We start from the raw sequence: 17,500 nt of genomic DNA, 5'->3' as shown, positions 1-17,500 counted from the left end.
CAGAATGTGAAGAACCAGTGGCATCTACATCTGTAGAACGTGAAGAACCAGTGGCATCTACATCTGCAGAACGTGAAGAACTAGTGGTATCTACATCTGCAGAACGTGAAGAACCAGTGGTATCTACATCTGCAGAACGTGAAGAATCAGTGGCATCTACATCTGCAGAACGTGAAGAATCAGTGGCATCTACATCTGCAGAGCGAGAAGAACCAGTGACATCTACATCTACAGAACGTGAAGAACCAGTGGCATCTACACCTGTAGAACGTGAAGAACCTGTGGCATCTACATCTGCAGAACGTGAAGAACCAGTGGCATCTACATCTGCAGAACATGAAGAACCAGTGGCATCTACATCTGCAGAACGTGAAGAACCAGTGGTATCTACATCTGTAGAACGTGAAGAATCAGTGGCATCTACATCTGCGGAGCGAGAAAAACCAGTGGCATCTACACCTGCAGAACATAAAGAACCAGTGGCATCTACAGCTGTAGAACGTGAAGAACCAGTGGTATCTACATCTGTAGAACGTGAAGAACCAGTGGCATCTACATCTGCAGAACGTGAAGAACCAGTGGCATCTACATCTGCAGAACGTGAAGAATCAGTGGTATCTACATCTGCAGAACGTGAAGAACCAGTGGCATCTACATCTACAGAACGTGAAGAACCAGTGGCATCTACATCTGCAGAACGCGAAGAACCAGTGGCATCTACATCTGCAGAGCGAGAAGAACCAGTGGCATCTACATCTGCAGAACGTGAAGAACCAGTGGCATCTACATCTGCAGAACGTGAAGAACCAGTGGCATCTACATCTGCAGAACGTGAAGAACCAGTGGCATCTACATCTGCAGAACATGAAGAACCAGTGGCATCTACATCTGCAGAACGTGAAGAACCAGTGGTATCTACATCTGTAGAACGTGAAGAATCAGTGGCATCTACATCTGCGGAGCGAGAAAAACCAGTGACATCTACATCTGTAGAACGTGAAGAATCAGTGGCATCTACATCTGCAGAGCCAGAAGAACCAGTGGCATCTACATCTGTAGAACGTGAAGAATCAGTGGCATCTACATCTGCAGAACATAAAGAACCAGTGGCAACTACAGCTGTAGAACGTGAAGAACCAGTGGCATCTACATCTGCAGAGCGAGAAGAACCAGTGGCATCTACATCTGTAGAACGTGAAGAATCAGTGGCATCTACATCTGCAGAGCGAGAAGAACCAGTGGCATCTACATCTGCAGAACGTGAAGAACCAGTGGCATCTACACCTGCAGAACATGAAGAACCCGTGGCATCTACATCTGCAGAACGTGAAGAATCAGTGGCATCTACATCTGCAGAACGTGAAGAACCAGTGGCATCTACATCTACAGAACGTGAAGAACCAGTGGCATCTACATCTGCAGAGCGTGAAGAACCAGTGGCATCTACATCTGCAGAACGTGAAGAACCAGTGGCATCTACATCTGCAGAGCGTGAAGAACCAGTGGCATCTACACCTGCAGAACGTGAAGAACCAGTGGCAACTACACCTGCAGAATGTGAAGAACCAGTGGCATCTACATCTGTAGAACGTGAAGAACCAGTGGCATCTACATCTGCAGAACGTGAAGAACTAGTGGTATCTACATCTGCAGAACGTGAAGAACCAGTGGTATCTACATCTGCAGAACGTGAAGAATCAGTGGCATCTACATCTGCAGAACGTGAAGAATCAGTGGCATCTACATCTGCAGAGCGAGAAGAACCAGTAGCATCTACATCTACAGAACGTGAAGAACCAGTGGCATCTACACCTGTAGAACGTGAAGAACCTGTGGCATCTACATCTGCAGAACGTGAAGAACCAGTGGCATCTACATCTGCAGAACATGAAGAACCAGTGGCATCTACATCTGCAGAACGTGAAGAACCAGTGGTATCTACATCTGTAGAACGTGAAGAATCAGTGGCATCTACATCTGCGGAGCGAGAAAAACCAGTGGCATCTACACCTGCAGAACATAAAGAACCAGTGGCATCTACAGCTGTAGAACGTGAAGAACCAGTGGTATCTACATCTGTAGAATGTGAAGAACCAGTGGCATCTACATCTGCAGAACGTGAAGAACCAGTGGCATCTACATCTGCAGAACGTGAAGAATCAGTGGTATCTACATCTGCAGAACGTGAAGAACCAGTGGCATCTACATCTGCGGAGCGAGAAAAACCAGTGGCATCTACACCTGCAGAACATAAAGAACCAGTGGCATCTACAGCTGTAGAACGTGAAGAACCAGTGGTATCTACATCTGTAGAACGTGAAGAACCAGTGGCATCTACATCTGCAGAACGTGAAGAACCAGTGGCATCTACATCTGCAGAACGTGAAGAACCAGTGGTATCTACATCTGCAGAACGTGAAAAACCAGTGGCATCTACACCTGCAGAACGTGAAGAACCAGTGGCATCTACACCTGCAGAACGTGAAGAACCAGTGGCATCTACATCTGCAGAGCGTGAAGAACCAGTGGCATCTACACCTGCAGAACGTGAAGAACCAGTGGCATCTACACCTGCAGAATGTGAAGAACCAGTGGCATCTACATCTGTAGAACGTGAAGAACCAGTGGCATCTACATCTGCAGAACGTGAAGAACTAGTGGTATCTACATCTGCAGAACGTGAAGAACCAGTGGTATCTACATCTGCAGAACGTGAAGAATCAGTGGCATCTACATCTGCAGAACGTGAAGAATCAGTGGCATCTACATCTGCAGAGCGAGAAGAACCAGTGGCATCTACATCTACAGAACGTGAAGAACCAGTGGCATCTACACCTGTAGAACGTGAAGAACCTGTGGCATCTACATCTGCAGAACGTGAAGAACCAGTGGCATCTACATCTGCAGAACATGAAGAACCAGTGGCATCTACATCTGCAGAACGTGAAGAACCAGTGGTATCTACATCTGTAGAACGTGAAGAATCAGTGGCATCTACATCTGCGGAGCGAGAAAAACCAGTGGCATCTACACCTGCAGAACATAAAGAACCAGTGGCATCTACAGCTGTAGAACGTGAAGAACCAGTGGTATCTACATCTGTAGAACGTGAAGAACCAGTGGCATCTACATCTGCAGAACGTGAAGAACCAGTGGCATCTACATCTGCAGAACGTGAAGAATCAGTGGTATCTACATCTGCGGAGCGAGAAAAACCAGTGGCATCTACACCTGCAGAACATAAAGAACCAGTGGCATCTACAGCTGTAGAACGTGAAGAACCAGTGGTATCTACATCTGTAGAACGTGAAGAACCAGTGGCATCTACATCTGCAGAACGTGAAGAACCAGTGGCATCTACATCTGCAGAACGTGAAGAACCAGTGGTATCTACATCTGCAGAACGTGAAAAACCAGTGGCATCTACACCTGCAGAACGTGAAGAACCAGTGGCATCTACACCTGCAGAACGTGAAGAACCAGTGGCATCTACACCTGCAGAACGTGAAGAACCAGTGGCATCTACATCTACACGTGAAGAACCAGTGGCATCTACATCTGCAGAACGTGAAGAACCAGTGGCATCCACATCTGCAGAACGTGAAGAATCAGTGGTATCTACATCTGCAGAACGTGAAGAACCAGTGGCATCTACACCTGCAGAACGTGAAGAACCAGTGGCATCTACACCTGCAGAACGCGAAGAACCAGTGGCATCTACACCTGCAGAACGTGAAGAACCAGTGGCATCTACATCTACAGAACGTGAAGAACCAGTGGCATCTACATCTGCAGAACGTGAAGAACCTGTGGCATCTACATCTGCAGAACGTGAATAATTAGTGGTATCTACATCTGCAGAACGTGAAGAACCAGTGGTATCTACATCTGCAGAACGTGAAGAATCAGTGGCATCTACATCTGCAGAAAGTGAAGAATCAGTGGCATCTACATCTGCAGAGCGAGAAGAACCAGTGGCATCTACATCTACAGAACTGTGAAGAACCAGTGGCATCTACACCTGTAGAACTTGAAGAACCTGTGGCATCTACATCTGCAGAACGTGAAGAACCAGTGGCATCTACATCTGCAGAACATGAAGAACCAGTGGCATCTACATCTGCAGAACGTGAAGAACCAGTGGTATCTACATCTGTAGAACTTGAAGAATCATTGGCATCTACATCTGCGGAGCGAGAAAAACCAGTGGCATCTACACCTGCAGAACATAAAGAACCAGTGGCATCTACAGCTGTAGAACGTGAAGAACCAGTGGTATCTACATCTGTAGAACGTGAAGAACCAGTGGCATCTACATCTGCAGAACGTGAAGAACCAGTGGCATCTACATCTGCAGAACGTGAAGAATCAGTGGTATCTACATCTGCAGAACGTGAAGAACCAGTGGCATCTACATCTGCGGAGCGAGAAAAACCAGTGGCATCTACACCTGCAGAACATAAAGAACCAGTGGCATCTACAGCTGTAGAACGTGAAGAACCAGTGGTATCTACATCTGTAGAACGTGAAGAACCAGTGGCATCTACATCTGCAGAACGTGAAGAACCAGTGGCATCTAAATCTGCAGAACGTGAAGAACCAGTGGTATCTACATCTGCAGAACGTGAAAAACCAGTGGCATCTACACCTGCAGAACGTGAAGAACCAGTGGCATCTACACCTGCAGAACGTGAAGAACCAGTGGCATCTACACCTGCAGAACGTGAAGAACCAGTGGCATCTACATCTACACAACGTGAAGAACCAGTGGTATCTACATCTGCAGAACGTGAAGAACCAGTGGCATCTACACCTGCAGTACGTGAAGAACCAGTGGCATCTACACCTGCAGAACGTGAAGAACCAGTGGCATCTACACATGCAGAACGTGAAGAACCAGTGGCATCTACATCTACAGAACGTGAAGAACCAGTGGCATCTACATCTGCAGAACGTGAAGAACCTGTGGCATCTACACCTGCAGAACGTGAAGAATCAGTGGCATCTACACCTGCAGAACGTGAAGAACCAGTGGCATCTACATCTGCAGAGCGAGAAGAACCAGTGGCATCTACATCTGCAGAACGTGAAGAACCAGTGGCATCTACATCTGCAGAACGTGAAGAACCAGTTGTATCTACATCCGCCGAACGTGAAGAACCAGTGGCATCTACATCTGCAGAACGTGAAGAACCAGTGGCATCTACATCTGTAGAACGTGAAGAATCAGTGGCATCTACATCTGCGGAGCGAGAAAAACCAGTTGGATCTACACCTGCAGAACATAAAGAACCAGTGGCATCTACAGCTGTAGAACGTGAAGAACCAGTGGTATCTACATCTGTAGAACGTGAAGAACCAGTGGCATCTACACCTGCAGAACGTGAAGAACCAGTGGCATCTACACCTGCAGAACGTGAAGAACCAGTGGCATCTACACCTGCAGAACGTGAAGAACCAGTGGCATCTACACCTGCAGAACGTGAAGAACCAGTGGCATCTACATCTACACGTGAAGAACCAGTGGCATCTACATCTGCAGAACGTGAAGAACCAGTGGCATCCACATCTGCAGAACGTGAAGAATCAGTGGTATCTACATCTGCAGAACGTGAAGAACCAGTGGCATCTACACCTGCAGAACGTGAAGAACCAGTGGCATCTACACCTGCAGAACGCGAAGAACCAGTGGCATCTACACCTGCAGAACGTGAAGAACCAGTGGCATCTACATCTACAGAACGTGAAGAACCAGTGGCATCTACATCTGCAGAACGTGAAGAACCTGTGGCATCTACATCTGCAGAACGTGAAGAATTAGTGGTATCTACATCTGCAGAACGTGAAGAACCAGTGGTATCTACATCTGCAGAACGTGAAGAATCAGTGGCATCTACATCTGCAGAAAGTGAAGAATCAGTGGCATCTACATCTGCAGAGCGAGAAGAACCAGTGGCATCTTCATCTACAGAACGTGAAGAACCAGTGGCATCTACACCTGTAGAACTTGAAGAACCTGTGGCATCTACATCTGCAGAACGTGAAGAACCAGTGGCATCTACATCTGCAGAACATGAAGAACCAGTGGCATCTACATCTGCAGAACGTGAAGAACCAGTGGTATCTACATCTGCAGAACGTGAAGAATCAGTGGCATCTACATCTGCGGAGCGAGAAAAACCAGTGGCATCTACACCTGCAGAACATAAAGAACCAGTGGCATCTACAGCTGTAGAACGTGAAGAACCAGTGGTATCTACATCTGTAGAACGTGAAGAACCAGTGGCATCTACATCTGCAGAACGTGAAGAACCAGTGGCATCTACATCTGCAGAACGTGAAGAATCAGTGGTATCTACATCTGCAGAACGTGAAGAACCAGTGGCATCTACATCTGCGGAGCGAGAAAAACCAGTGGCATCTACACCTGCAGAACATAAAGAACCAGTGGCATCTACAGCTGTAGAACGTGAAGAACCAGTGGTATCTACATCTGTAGAACGTGAAGAACCAGTGGCATCTACATCTGCAGAACGTGAAGAACCAGTGGCATCTACATCTGCAGAACGTGAAGAACCAGTGGTATCTACATCTGCAGAACGTGAAAAACCAGTGGCATCTACACCTGCAGAACGTGAAGAACCAGTGGCATCTACACCTGCAGAACGTGAAGAACCAGTGGCATCTACACCTGCAGAACGTGAAGAACCAGTGGCATCTACATCTACACAACGTGAAGAACCAGTGGCGTCTACATCTGCAGAACGTGAAGAACCAGTGGCATCCACATCTGCAGAACGTGAAGAATCAGTGGTATCTACATCTGCAGAACGTGAAGAACCAGTGGCATCTACACCTGCAGTACGTGAAGAACAAGTGGCATCTATACCTGCAGAACGTGAAGAACCAGTGGCATCTACACATGCAGAACGTGAAGAACCAGTGGCATCTACATCTACAGAACGTGAAGAACCAGTGGCATCTACATCTGCAGAACGTGAAGAACCTGTGGCATCTACACCTGCAGAACGTGAAGAATCAGTGGCATCTACACCTGCAGAACGTGAAGAACCAGTGGCATCTACATCTGCAGAGCGAGAAGAACCAGTGGCATCTACATCTGCAGAACGTGAAGAACCAGTGGCATCTACATCTGCAGAACGTGAAGAACCAGTTGTATCTACATCCGCCGAACGTGAAGAACCAGTGGCATCTACATCTGCAGAACGTGAAGAACCAGTGGCATCTACATCTGCAGAACGTGAAGAACCAGTGGCATCTACATCTGCAGAACGTGAAGAACCAGTGGTATCTACATCTGCAGAACGTGAAAAACCAGTGGCATCTACATCTACAGAACGTGAAGAACCAGTGGCATCTACATCTGCAGAACGTGAAGAACCAGTGGCATCCACATCTGCAGAACGTGAAGAATCAGTGGTATCTACATCTGCAGAACGTGAAGAACCAGTGGCATCTACACCTGCAGAACGTGAAGAACCAGTGGCATCTACACCTGCAGAACGTGAAGAACCAGTGGCATCTACACCTGCAGAACGTGAAGAACCAGTGGCATCTACATCTACAGAACGTGAAGAACCAGTGGCATCTACATCTGCAGAACGTGAAGAACCTGTGGCATCTACACCTGCAGAACGTGAAGAATCAGTGGCATCTACACCTGCAGAACGTGAAGAACCAGTGGCATCTACACCTGCAGAACGTGAAAAACCAGTGGCATCTACATCTACAGAACGTGAAGAACCAGTGGCATCTACATCTGTAGAACGTGAAGAACCAGTGGCATCTACATCTGTAGAACGTTAAGAACCAGTGGCATCTACATCTGTAGAACGTGAAGAACCAGTGGCATCTACATCTGCAGAGCGTGAAGAACCAGTGGCATCTACATCTGGAGAACGTGAAGAACCAGTGGCATTTACATCTGCAGAGCGTGAAGAACCAGTGTCACCTACATCTGCAGAACGTGAAGAACCAGTGGCATCTACATCTGCAGAACGTGAAGAACCAGTGGCATCTACATCTGCAGAACGTGAAGAACCAGTGGTATCTACATCTGCAGAACGTGAAGAATCAGTGGCATCTACATCTGCAGAGCGTGAAGAACCAGTGGCATCTACATCTGCAGAACGTGAAGAACCAGTGGCATCTACATCTGTAGAACGTGAAGAACCAGTGGCATCTACATCTGTAGAACGTGAAGAACCAGTGGCATCTACATCTGCAGAACGTGAAGAACCAGTGCCATCTACACCTGCAGAACGTGAAGAACCAGTGGCATCTACATCTACAGAACGTGAAGAACCAGTGGCATCTACACCTGCAGAACGTGAAGAACCAGTGGCATCTACATCTGCAGAACGTGAAGAACCAGTGGCATCTACATCTACAGAACGTGAAGAACCAGTGGCATCTACACCTGCAGAACGTGAAGAACCAGTGGCATCTACATCTGCAGAACGTGAAGAACCAGTGGCATCTACATCTGCAGAACGTGAAGAACCAGTGGCATCTACATCTGCAGAACGTGAAGAACCAGTGGCATCTACATCTGTAGAACGTGAAGAACTAGTGGCATCTACATCTGTAGAACGTGAAGAACCAGTGGCATCTACATCTGTAGAACGTGAAGAACCAGTGGCATCTACATCTGCAGAGCGTGAAGAACCAGTGGCATCTACATCTGCAGAACGTGAAGAACCAGTGGCATCTACATCTGCAGAACGTGAAGAACCAGTGGTATCTACATCTGTAGAACGTGAAGAATCAGTGGCATCTACATCTACAGAACGTGAAGAACCAGTGGCATCTACATCTGCAGAACGTGAAGAACCAGTGGCATCTACATCTGCAGAGCGAGAAAAACCAGTGGCATCTACACCTGCAGAACATAAAGAACCAGTGGCATCTACATCTGCAGAACGTGAAGAACCAGTGGTATCTACATCTGCAGAGCGTGAAGAACCAGTGGCATCTACATCTGTAGAACGTGAAGAACCAGTGGCATCTACATCTGCAGAACGTGAAGAACCAGTGGTATCTACATCTGTAGAACGTGAAGAACCAGTGGCATCTACATCTGTAGAACGTGAAGAACCAGTGGCATCTACATCTGCAGAACCAGTGGCATCTACATCTGCAGAACGTGAAGAACCAATGGCATCTACATCTGCAGAACGTGAAGAACCAGTGGCATCTACATCTGCAGAACGTGAAAAATCAGTGGCATCTACATCTGTAGAACGTGAAGAATCAGTGGCATCTACATCTGCAGAACGTGAAGAACCAGTGGCATCTACATCTGCAGAACACGAAGAACCAGTGGCATCTACATCTCCAGAGCGAGAAGAACCAGTGGCATCTACATCTACAGAACGTGAAGAACCAGTGGCATCTACATCTGCAGAGCGAGAAGAACCAGTGGCATCTACATCTGCAGAACGTGAAGAACCAGTGGTATCTACATCTGTAGAACGTGAAGAATCAGTGGCATCTACATCTGTAGAACGTGAAGAACCAGTGGCATCTACATCTGTAGAACGTGAAGAACCAGTGGCATCTACATCTGTAGAACGTGAAGAACCAGTGGCATCTACATCTGTAGAACGTGAAGAACCAGTGGCATCTACATCTGCAGAACGTGAAGAACCAGTGGTATCTACATCTGTAGAACGTGAAGAACCAGTGGCATCTACATCTGTAGAACGTGAAGAACCAGTGGTATCTACATCTGCAGAACGTGAAGAACCAGTGGCATCTACAGAACGTGAAGAACCAGTGGCATCTACATCTGCAGAACGTGAAGAACCAGTGGCATCTACATCTGCAGAGCGTGAAGAACCAGTGGCATCTACATCTGTAGAACGTGAAGAACCAGTGGCATCTACATCTGTAGAACGTGAAGAACCAGTGGCATCTACATCTGCAGAACGTGAAGAACCAGTGGTATCTACATCTGTAGAACGTGAAGAACCAGTGGCATCTACATCTGTAGAACGTGAAGAACCAGTGGCATCTACATCTGCAGAACGTGAAGAACCAGTGGCATCTACAGAACGTGAAGAACCAGTGGCATCTACATCTGCAGAACGTGAAGAACCAGTGGCATCTACATCTGCAGAACGTGAAGAACCAGTGGCATCTACATCTGTAGAACGTGAAGAACCAGTGGCATCTACATCTGTAGAACGTGAAGAACCAGTGGCATCTACATCTGCAGAACGTGAAGAACCAGTGGTATCTACATCTGTAGAACGTGAAGAACCAGTGGCATCTACATCTGTAGAACGTGAAGAACCAGTGGCATCTACATCTGCAGAACGTGAAGAACCAGTGGCATCTACAGAACGTGAAGAACCAGTGGCATCTACATCTGCAGAACGTGAAGAACCAGTGGCATCTACATCTGCAGAACGTGAAGAACCAGTGGCATCTACATCTGTAGAACGTGAAGAACCAGTGGCATCTACATCTACAGAACATGAAGAACCAGTGGCATCTACATCTACAGAACGTGAAGAACCAGTGGCATCTACATCTACAGAACGTGAGAAACCAGTGGCATCTATACCTGCAGAACATGAAGAACCAGTGGCATCTACATCTACAGAGCGAGAAGAACCAGTGGCATCTACATCTGTAGAACGTGAAGAACCAGTGGCATCTACATCTGTAGAACGTGAAGAACCAGTGGCATCTACATCTGCAGAACGTGAAGAACCAGTGGCATCTACAGAACGTGAAGAACCAGTGGCATCTACATCTGCAGAACGTGAAGAACCAGTGGCATCTACATCTGCAGAACGTGAAGAACCAGTGGCATCTACAGAACAGGGAGGAGACGAGAGGAGGAGGAGAGACAGAGAAGGGCGGGCGGCGAAGAGAAAGGAAGACAGCGCGCGAGTCTGTGACGTGGGTCGCTCTACGCGCAGCAAACGCACGGAGAGACACGGAGAGACACGAGAGACACGGAGAGACACGGAGAGACACGGAGAGACACGAGAGACACGGAGAGACACGAGAGACACAGAACGGCCTTGAGGGTTTTATTTGTATTCTTGGTCCTTTTGGTAAAGTTACGTAGAAGGGAAATAATAAAATAAGAAAAATAAAACAATAAAATAATTTTCACGACGTTTCGGCCACAACGCAAGCAGCCGTCCTCAGGTGAAAACCAGGTCTGTCGGGGAGACAGCGTCTGAATGAAACAGCACACGGGCTTGGAGCATATATATAAGCTGGGCGCCTTGACAAAAGAATTTGCTTATCAAGAGTCATTTAGCATATTTATGGGAAATGCAGGAATGTGACTAGTACTACTTATGCCCGTGCATTATGCAGGATTAGCATTCAGACGCTGTCTCCCCTACGTGGTGACTTTACCGAAAAACCTAAGAGTATGAATCCTTGCAGTCACGAAAGCTTCAAATCTAAAACAAACCTTGTTGGCCGAGGCGACGGCGTCATTGCGTGCGACGCTGACAGGCTTTGCCCGAGGCAAGGCCGGAGAAACTTCCAGACCTCAAGAGGCAAATACCCCCCCACTCCTCCCCCCTTCTCTATTCAATGCGGGTCCCCCCACCCCCCCACCGCCCCCCCCACCCCCCTCAGTTTGACACGAAACTCCACAGCGACACGGCAAGTCCCCGCGCCGTTATCTTGCGGAACGTGGCACCGTTCGGCTCGTAAACAAGAAAAACCCGTAAAAACAAAGTTTTTCACTACAAATCCTTTATATGCGTGGAATCGGGGCGGCTAGAGTCCTCTCGTCCTCTGGCTTGAGACGGCTGCCACCTATAGGTCAGATGATTGTCTGGCAGCATTAAACAATTGGTAATTAAATATATATATATTTTCCTAAACAGTGTAAAATTTTGGAATTTTTTTTCTCACGAAAATGCATTGTCACGCACAACGAGTCTGTGTGCAAAATGTCAGCTCGATTGGATCACGGAAAGTGGGTTAAAAAACGACCGAAAGATTTGCACGGTCCTAAGCAAGCAAGCGAGTGAACTTAATATAAAGGATTTAAAAAAAAACACCGGCTCGCTGACAAACCGACAGACCTCCGGAAGACGAATTCGCTCGCGAGTAGAGGGAGTCCCTGCGACAAGCCAATTCGTGACTCGCGAAGGCAGGAAACCCCCCCTCGCCGTGCCCCGCCCACCCCAGCAAGCCACGCCCCCCTCGTTTAGCTCGCGATCGCCGCGAGGTCAAAATGCGCAAAAAAAACATAAAAAAGCAAAAAACGGCGGATTTTAAAGATTTGATTCTCTAATCCGAACCCCCGACAACTGAACAAACCTTTTTTGCCCGACTAGCTCGCTCGCTCGCTCACCCCGCCGCCGATTCCACCGTCAGCCGATCGCGCGTCGGGGTGGAGGGCGGGGCGAGAGAGGCACGCGCGGTACATGCGCTACCGGAGCTACGCGTTTAAACATTTTAAATCGTGATCGCACATCTATCTGGAACCACCACCACCCACCCCACCGCTACCCACTCTCTCTCTCTCTCTCTCCGGAGTACCATTTACCGTAGATTTGAAGCTTTCGTGACTGCAAGGGTTCATATTCTTAGGTTTTTACGGTAAAGTCACCGTGTAGGTAAAACATTAAAATTAATAAATAAATAAATAAAATAAAACAAAAATCACGGTCCCACCTGATGACGGAGACTTGTGTTGCCTCCGAAACGTCGTGATTTTTGTTTTATTTTATTTATTTTTATTAATTTTGATGTTTTACCTACACGGTGACTTTACCGAAAAAAACCTAAGAATACCATTTACCGATTCGCGCCAATAACATTTATTGCACTAGGGGGTGGCGGGGGGTGGCGGGGAGGGAGCGTTACATTTGCTACGATGAAAAGCATCGTAAAAAAATAAGTGTATACGTACAACTATTCTCTAATACAATCGAGCCTCAAGGGATCAGACGGCCCCCTGCCGACCAATCGCGGTCTCTCGCTCGCCCCCCCCTCCGCCCCCCTCCACCAAGGGGCCGCTGCTACACGAGACGGGGCGTCTGGCGCGAGAAAGCAACGAGCGCAACTCTATTCTGCCTCCGCATATAAAAACAAACTTTGCCTAACGCCTACGCGTCTTCTTTCACGCGCCAATTTTACTAAAGTTCAGCTCACGCGAGAACTAAGCGTTTGTTAAACACGTGGCGGCGGCGGTGGCGGCGGTGACGACGACGCAGGCGGTAATCTCCAGCGACACGTCGTACGTGTAATATTGTCGGAGTTTGTGCTCGCGACGTCAACATTCCGGTTTTTTGCCGACAGACCAACTGAAATGGCGTGCGCGCGTGTGCGTGGAGTTTTTTCCGCACCGCACGTAGTCGGCCGTGCTGATCGGAGGTGCGTTGGAAGGACAACAAAACCAAACACAAGAATCACTTCTAGAGAAATTGGTTCTCAATCGTGACCTTACCGAACGAACCAAAGAGTACGGATCCTTGCAGTCACGAAAACTTCAAGCTCCAGTTGGCTTCCTAATATCGGGCGCACGAGACGGGGAAGTGGCGATGGGGGCGATGTCGACGGAACCGCGGCGGATTCGCCCCGAGGCCCGAGCCCCGTCGTCGCCGCCGCTGCCGCCGCTGCCTTGCGAGCGGCGCTCTCACACGCCGCTCTACTCCATCACGCGGCCGTCCGCTCGCTCGTAGGGCGGCCTGCCCGGGGGGGCGCCCCTCGGCCCGCCGGGGCCCGTCGGCCCGCCCGGGGCCGGGCGTCGCAGAGCCGCCAGGAGGCCGTCGGAGGGCGTCGCCGCAGAGCCGATGGAGGTGCGGGTGCTGGGCGGGTCGTGGGTCGCGGGCGGGAGGCTCGTCGGCGCGGGGAGGCAGTCGTCCATCCTGCGGTGGGAGGCGAGAGAGCGGAGGGAGGGAGGGAGGTGAGGGAGGGAGGTGAGGGAGGTGAGGGAGGCGAGGGAGGGAGGGAGGCGAGAGAGGGAGCAGAGAGAGCGGAGGGAGGGAGGGAGAGAGGGAGGGAGGGGAGGGAGGGAGAAAGCAGAGAGAGCGGAGGGAGGGAGGGAGATAGGGAGGGAGGGGAGGGGAGGGAGCAGAGAGATGGGTGGGTGAGTGGGTGAGTGGGTGAGTGGGTCAGTGGGTGAGTGGGTGAGTGGTTGAGTGGGTCAGTGGGTGATTGGGTCAGTGAGTGAATGGGTTGAGTGGGTGGGTGAGTGGGTTGAGTGAGTGAATGGTGTGAGTGAGTGGGTGGGTGAGTGGGTGAATGGGTGAGTGAATGGGTGAGTGGGTGAGTGGGTGGGTGAGTGGGTGAGCGAGTGAGCGGGTGAGTGGGTGATGCGAGTGAGTGGGCGAGTGGGCAAGCGGTCAGTGGGTGAGTGTGGGTCAGTGGGTGAGTGGGTCAGTGGGTGAGTGAGTGGGTGAGTGGGTGAGTGGGTGAGTGGATGAGTGGCGAGTGAGCGAGGAGTGGGTGAGTGAGTGGGTGGGTGAGTGGGTGAATGGGTGAGTGAATGGGTGAGTGGGTGAGTGGGTGGGTGAGTGGGTGAGCGAGTGAGCGGGTGAGTGGGTTGAGCGAGTGAGTGGGCGAGTGGGCAAGCGGGTCAGTGGGTGAGTGGGTCAGTGGGTGAGTGGGTCAGTGGGTGAGTGAGTGGTGAGTGGTGAGTGGGTGAGTGGGTGAGTGGATGAGTGGGCGAGTGAGCGAGTGAGTGGGTGAGTGAGTGGGTGAGCGAGTGAGTGGGCGAGTGGGTCATGGGTGAGCGAGTGAGTGGGTGAGCGAGTGAGTGGGCGAGTGGGTCAGTGGGTGAGCGAGTGGGTGGGTGAGCGAGTGGGTGGGTGAGTGGTGAGTGGGCGAGCGGGGGAGTGGGTGAGTGGGTGGGGTGAGTGGGGTTGAGTGAGTGAGTAAGCGAGTGGGTGAGTGGGTGGGTGAGTGGGTTGAGTGAGTGGGTGAGTGAGTGGGTGAGTGGGTGAGTGGGTGGGTGAGTGGGTTGAGTGAGTGGGGTGGGTGAGTGAGTGAGTGAGTAGGTGAGTTAGTGACTGAGTGGGTGAGTGAGTGGGTGAGCGAGTGAGTGGGTGAGTGAGTGGGTGAGCGAGTGAGTGAGCGAGTGGGTGGGTGAGTGAGTGAGTGAGTGGGTGAGTGAGTGGGTGAGTGAATGGGTGAGTGAATGGGTGAGTGAGTGAGTAAGCGAGTGGGTGAGTGGGTGGGTGAGTGGGTTGAGTGAGTGGGTGAGTGAGTGGGTGAGTGGGTGAGTGGGTGGGTGAGTGGGTTGAGTGAGTGGGTGAGTGAGTGAGTGAGTAGGTGAGTTAGTGACTGAGTGGGTGAGTGAGTGGTGAGCGAGTGAGTGGGTGAGTGAGTGGGTGAGCGAGTGAGTGGGTGAGTGAGTGGGTGAGTGAATGGGTGAGTGAATGGGTGAGTGAGTGAGTAAGCGAGTGGGCGAGCGAGTGAGTGAGTGTGAGTGGGCGAGTGTGCGAGGGGAGCGGGTGGGCCGTCACCAGACGTCGTTGCGACGGTCGTGGTGCCGCCCCGGCTTGCGCTTGAGCAGCCGGTACCAGAGGAGGAAGCCGGTCGCAGCGACGACGAGCAGCACGGCCCATCAGGGCGCCCGGCACGAGGCCGGCGTCACTGCTCGCTGCACGCGGCACACGCACACACGCACACATCAACACACACACACGCACACATCACACACACACACACGCACACACACACGCACACATCACACGCACACACACACGCACACACCACGCACACACACACGCACGCACACACGCACACACACACGCACGCAACACACACGCGGCACACACACACCAACACGCACACACACACACGCACACCAACACACACGCACACACACACGCATCACACCACACACACGCATCACACCACACACGCACACACACACACACGCATCACACACACACACGCACACACACACGCACACACACACACACGCACACACACACACACGCACACACACACACACGCACACACACACTCAACACACAACACACACGCACACGCACACACACACCATCATCACACACACCACGCACACACACCACCCACACACACACACCACACACTCACACACCACACACCACACACACAGCCACACACCACACAACACACCACACACACACACACACCGCGCGCACCACACACGTACACAACACACGCGCGTGTGGGCGTAGCGAGAGTCGGACTCACGTTCACGACGGACAGCAGGACGACGCACGACCTCCAGCCCACGCGGTTGCTCGCGTTGCACCGGTACAGCCCGAGTGGCTAACACTCACGTCCCTGATGCGCAGCGTTCCTCCTGCGCTCAACAAGCGGAAATATCCCACCGCCCTCCTGTGGGTCTCTATGCGAGACTATGGGTCTCTGTGTGAGTCTATGGGTCTCTGTGTGAGTCTGTGGGTCTCTATGTAGTCTATGGGTCTCTATGGTCTCTATGCGCACACTACGGGTCTCTATGTGAGTCTATGGGTCTCTATGCGAGACCACGGGTCTCGTGTGAGTATATGGGTCTCTGTGTGAGTCTATGGGTATCTGTGTGAGTCTATGGTCTCTGTGTGAGTCTATGGTACTGTGTGAGTCTGTGGGTCTCTGTGTGAGTCTGTGGGTCTCTGTGTGAGTCTATGGGTCTCTGTGTGAGTCTGTGGGTCTCTATGCGAGACTATGGGTCTCTGTGTGAGTCTGTGGGTCTCTGTGTGAGACTATGGGTCTCTGTGTGAGACTATGGGTCTCTGTGAGTCTGTGGGTCTCTATGCGAGACTATGGGTCTCTGTGTGAGTCTGTGGGTCTCTGTGTGAGACTATGGGTCTCTGTGTGAGACATGGGTCTCTGTGTGAGTCTGTGGGTCTCTATGCGAGACTATGGGTCTCTGTGTGAGTCTGTGGGTCTCTGTGTGAACTATGGGTCTCTGTGTGAGACTAGGGTCTCTGTGTGAGTCTGTGGGTCTCTGTGTGAATCTGTGGCTCTGTGTGAGTCTATGGGTCTCTGTGTGAGACTCTGGGTCTCTGTGTGAGTCTGTGGGTCTCTGTGTGAGACTCTGGGTCTCTATAGAGTCTATGGGTCTCTGTGTGAGTCTATGGGTCTCTGTGTGAGTCTGTGGGTCTCTATGTGAGTCTATGGGTCTCTATGCGAGACCACGGTCTCTGGGAGTATATGGGTCTCTGTGTGAGTCTATGGGTATCTGTGTGAGTCTATGGGTCTCTGTGTGAGTCTATGGGTATCTGTGTGAGTCTGTGGGTCTCTGTGTGAGTCTGTGGTCTCTGTGTGAGTCTATGGGTCTCTGTGTGAGTCTGTGGTTCTGTGTGAGTCTATGGGTCTCTGTGTGAGTCTATGGGTCTCTGTGGGAGTCTGTGGGTCTCTGTGTGAGACTATGGGTCTCTGTGTGAGTCTATGGGTCTCTGTGTGAGTCTATGGGTCTCTGTGCGAGTCTATGGGTCTCTGTGGGAGTCTGTGGGTCTCTGTGTGAGACTATGGGTCTCTGTGTGAGTATATGGGT

General features: G+C 50.5%; 1 protein-coding gene across 1 annotated transcript in view; it reads right to left on the bottom strand.

The window, feature by feature from the left end:
- Window positions 1-13,657: 13,657 nt before the first annotated feature.
- Window positions 13,658-17,500, bottom strand: part of LOC133362124 (helicase POLQ-like) — a 22,592-nt gene continuing 18,749 nt past the window's right edge. Inside the window, exon 12 of the mRNA XM_061581078.1 lies at window positions 13,658-13,877. Coding sequence (XP_061437062.1) covers window positions 13,658-13,877 — 220 coding nt within the window. The remainder of the gene's footprint in view (window positions 13,878-17,500) is intronic.

The sequence above is a fragment of the Lethenteron reissneri genome, unplaced genomic scaffold (genome assembly GCF_015708825.2).
Source record: "Lethenteron reissneri isolate LAM-NWPU_2019-01 unplaced genomic scaffold, ASM1570882v1 scaffold_1376, whole genome shotgun sequence".
NCBI classification, from domain to species: Eukaryota; Metazoa; Chordata; class Hyperoartia; order Petromyzontiformes; family Petromyzontidae; genus Lethenteron; species Lethenteron reissneri.
This window is presented reverse-complemented; position numbering and strand designations above follow the sequence as displayed.